Genomic DNA, 2,897 nt, shown 5'->3' with positions numbered 1-2,897 from the left:
GTCGTGCCCCGTGGCGTCCACCACGGCCACGCGGGCACCAGCGTTGACCAGCACCTCCACTGTCTCCACGCTGCCACTCTCACAGGCCAACATCAAGGCTGTCCTGAGCACAGTGGGAGGGCAGAGGTGAGGGGATGTTCCCTCCACCTCCCTGGCTGCTCCCAGTCCCCACCAGTGCAGACCCACCTGCCCTGCAGGTCGCGGCTGTTGACGGACGCCCCGCGGTGCAGCAGGTACCGGCACAGCTCTGAGTGGCTCATCTTGGCAGCAAGGATCAGTGGTGTGGAGCCATCCTGGGGGTGAGGATGTGGGGGTGAGGCTCAGATCCCCCCACAGGGAACCTTGCTCCTGTTATCTCCCTGAATTCCACATCCCACTCCATGGTGAGCTGCATTTGAGTTTGTTTAGGCTTAAGAAGAAGCTTAGGGGTGACCATAGAACTATGACATATCTATAGGGACAGGACACATCCAAGGGACCAGGACACATCCATAGGAATGGGGAATGGCTGAGGGAGCTGGAGCTAGTTCAGCCTTGAGAAGAAGCTCAGGGGTGACCATAGAACTAGGACACATCCAAAGGACCAGGACACATCCATAGGAATGAGAAAGGGCTGAGGGAGGTGGGTTTGTTCAGCCTTGAGAAGAGGCTCAGGGATGACCTCATGGCTCTCTGCAACTCCCTGACAGGGTTGGAGAGAGGTCGGGGCTGGTCTGTCGTGCCATGGCTGCAGGGAGAGGCCTAGAGGGAATGGCCTTGAGCTTAGCCAGGGCGGAGTCAGAGGAGATGTCAGGACAAATGATTTCCCTGTGAGGGTGTTCAAGCACTGGAATATTTCCCAGGGAGGTAGTGGAGTCACCATCCCAGGAGATGTTTAAGAGGTGTCTGGATCTGGTGCTGAAGGATATGATTTATTGTTTAGGGGTTAGAGCAGTGACAGGTTAATGGTTGGACTTGATGATCTTAGAGGTTTCCTCCAACCTTGCTGAGTCCATGATTTCAGGGACAGCCCCAGCCTGGCACAGCATGGAAGGAGAGAGAGCAGAGGGACCTCACCTTGTCCTTGACGTTCAAGGGAGCCTTGAAGTCACAGAGGATCTCAGAGCAGGAGATGCAGCCACTGGCAGCTGTGGAGAAGGACAGAGGCTGAGCACTGCCTCCACGGGGCATGAGCAGGGCAGGGCTGGCACTGTCCCCACTGCTGGCACTGTCCCCACTCACCTGCGAGGTGCAACGCGGTGCGGCCACTGCCATCGGCCACGTCCACGGGGCAGGAGGCCTGAGGGAGAGAGCCTGGGTTACAGCAGGGTGGGGGACAGACAGACAGACTGTGGCTCCATGGTGTGTTGAAGGACAGGGGATGAACAGACTGTGGCTCCATGGTGTGTTGAAGGACAGGGGATGAACAGACTGTGGCTCCATGTTGTGTTGATGGACAGGGGATGGACAGACTGTGGCTCCATGGTGTGTTGGAGAACAGGGGATGGACAGACAGAGAGGCTGTAGCTCCATGGTGTGTTGGAGGACAGGGGACAGACACAGCCTATGGCTCTGTGGTGTGGTAGAAGGCCAAGCAGGTGCCAGGCAGCACCACACAGAGCCAGGAAACACCATGCCCAGCCCCAGAACTGGGGAGAGAAGGTGTTGGAGGACAGGGAGGACACCTGGCCCAGCTGGCACAGCACCCTGGTCCCTCCCAGCCCCATACCTGCAGCAGTTTGCTGACGCACTGGGGGTGCCCATGCTTGGAGGCCAGGTGCAGGGCAGTGTAACCTGGGGAGGGACAGACACATGGGTCAGAGAATGGACAGCCTGGGGGACAGACAGAGGGATGGGCACACAGGAGGATCTGCTGGACCAGGGCTGAACACAAAGGGAACATCCCCAAGAGCCTCGTTGGTCTGTGCTCGAGCTCCCATAGGAAACTAGGACAATGACAGCCCCCCATGTGTGGCCATCACCTCTGTCCCCTCAACACCTGGGGACAACCAGGTGGCCCTGGGTGCTCCATGGCACTCGCCAGGGGCACGTGGTGGCCATGCCCTCACCCGAGCTGTCCTTGGTCATGGCATCCACACCGTGGGCCAGCATAGCTTCGAGGCAGTCCACGTTCCCCCGCGTGGCAGCCAGGTGGAACCTGCAGCAAGAGCAGGAGCTGTGGGACTGGTGGCCTTGTCCCCAGCCTTGTCCCCAGGGTGTGGGGCAGCACTCACGCAGATTTGCCCTCTGAGTCCAGCTTGGTGGGCACCAGGCCCTTGCGCACGAGGAGCGACGTGACCCGCACGGCATCATTGTAGTCCACAGCCTGCAGGAGCTTCTCATCGTTCTTGGTCCAGTCTTGGCTCTGCAATGAGCCCAGAGGAGGCTGTGACAGTGCTGGCCCCAGGGGTGGGTAGGTTGGGCTGGGTGCCTGTCCCTGTCCCCCTCCCTGCTCTCTTCCACCCTTCCCTTGGGGTGGCTGTCTCTGTCTCAGCTCCTCTCCTGGGTCTCTGCTGTCTCTCCCCCAGGTAGAGAGGGTTCAGCTGGGACTGGGATGAGGATCCCCTCCAGCCCCTCCCAGTTTGCAGCTCATAAACCAGATTTACAGACCCAGCCCAGTTTAGCTGTGGATGTGCCAGGCTGGGACCAGCTGGGATTTGGGAAGGAGCCTGGATGTCCCTGCCCCAGGGTTTGCCCCTGCCACCCCAAACTCCCAGTGCTAACACAGCCCACACCCCTGGGAGCTCCACCCCTGCCCAGTTCTCCCCAGTACACCCATTCCCACCCCTGCTTTGCTCCCTGAGGAGGAAGGGACCAAGCACAGCACAGCAGGCAGAGAGAGCAGATCCCCTGGGATGCTCCAGTCTCTGTGGGATAGCACAATGCTCATCCACCCAAGGACCACGGCTGGCTGGAGG

At 59.8% G+C, this 2,897-nt stretch overlaps 1 protein-coding gene across 1 annotated transcript in view; it reads right to left on the bottom strand.

Annotated features, from left to right (window-relative positions):
* LOC103809357 (ankyrin repeat domain-containing protein 24-like) overlaps positions 1–2,344 on the bottom strand; it is a gene marked incomplete at both ends in the record, with an annotated part of 4,642 nt that extends 2,298 nt beyond the window's left edge. Inside the window, 7 exons of the mRNA XM_009082184.1 lie at positions 1–103; positions 187–293; positions 1,057–1,127; positions 1,222–1,279; positions 1,709–1,773; positions 2,049–2,137; positions 2,214–2,344. The exon at positions 1–103 is cut by the window's left edge and continues 70 nt beyond it. Of these exons, the coding sequence (XP_009080432.1) occupies positions 1–103; positions 187–293; positions 1,057–1,127; positions 1,222–1,279; positions 1,709–1,773; positions 2,049–2,137; positions 2,214–2,344 (624 nt within the window). The remainder of the gene's footprint in view (positions 104–186; positions 294–1,056; positions 1,128–1,221; positions 1,280–1,708; positions 1,774–2,048; positions 2,138–2,213) is intronic.
* Between the last annotated feature and the right edge of the window lie 553 nt (positions 2,345–2,897).

Source organism: Acanthisitta chloris, unplaced genomic scaffold (genome assembly GCF_000695815.1).
Source record: "Acanthisitta chloris isolate BGI_N310 unplaced genomic scaffold, ASM69581v1 scaffold29279, whole genome shotgun sequence".
NCBI lineage: Eukaryota > Metazoa > Chordata > Aves > Passeriformes > Acanthisittidae > Acanthisitta > Acanthisitta chloris.
This window is presented reverse-complemented; position numbering and strand designations above follow the sequence as displayed.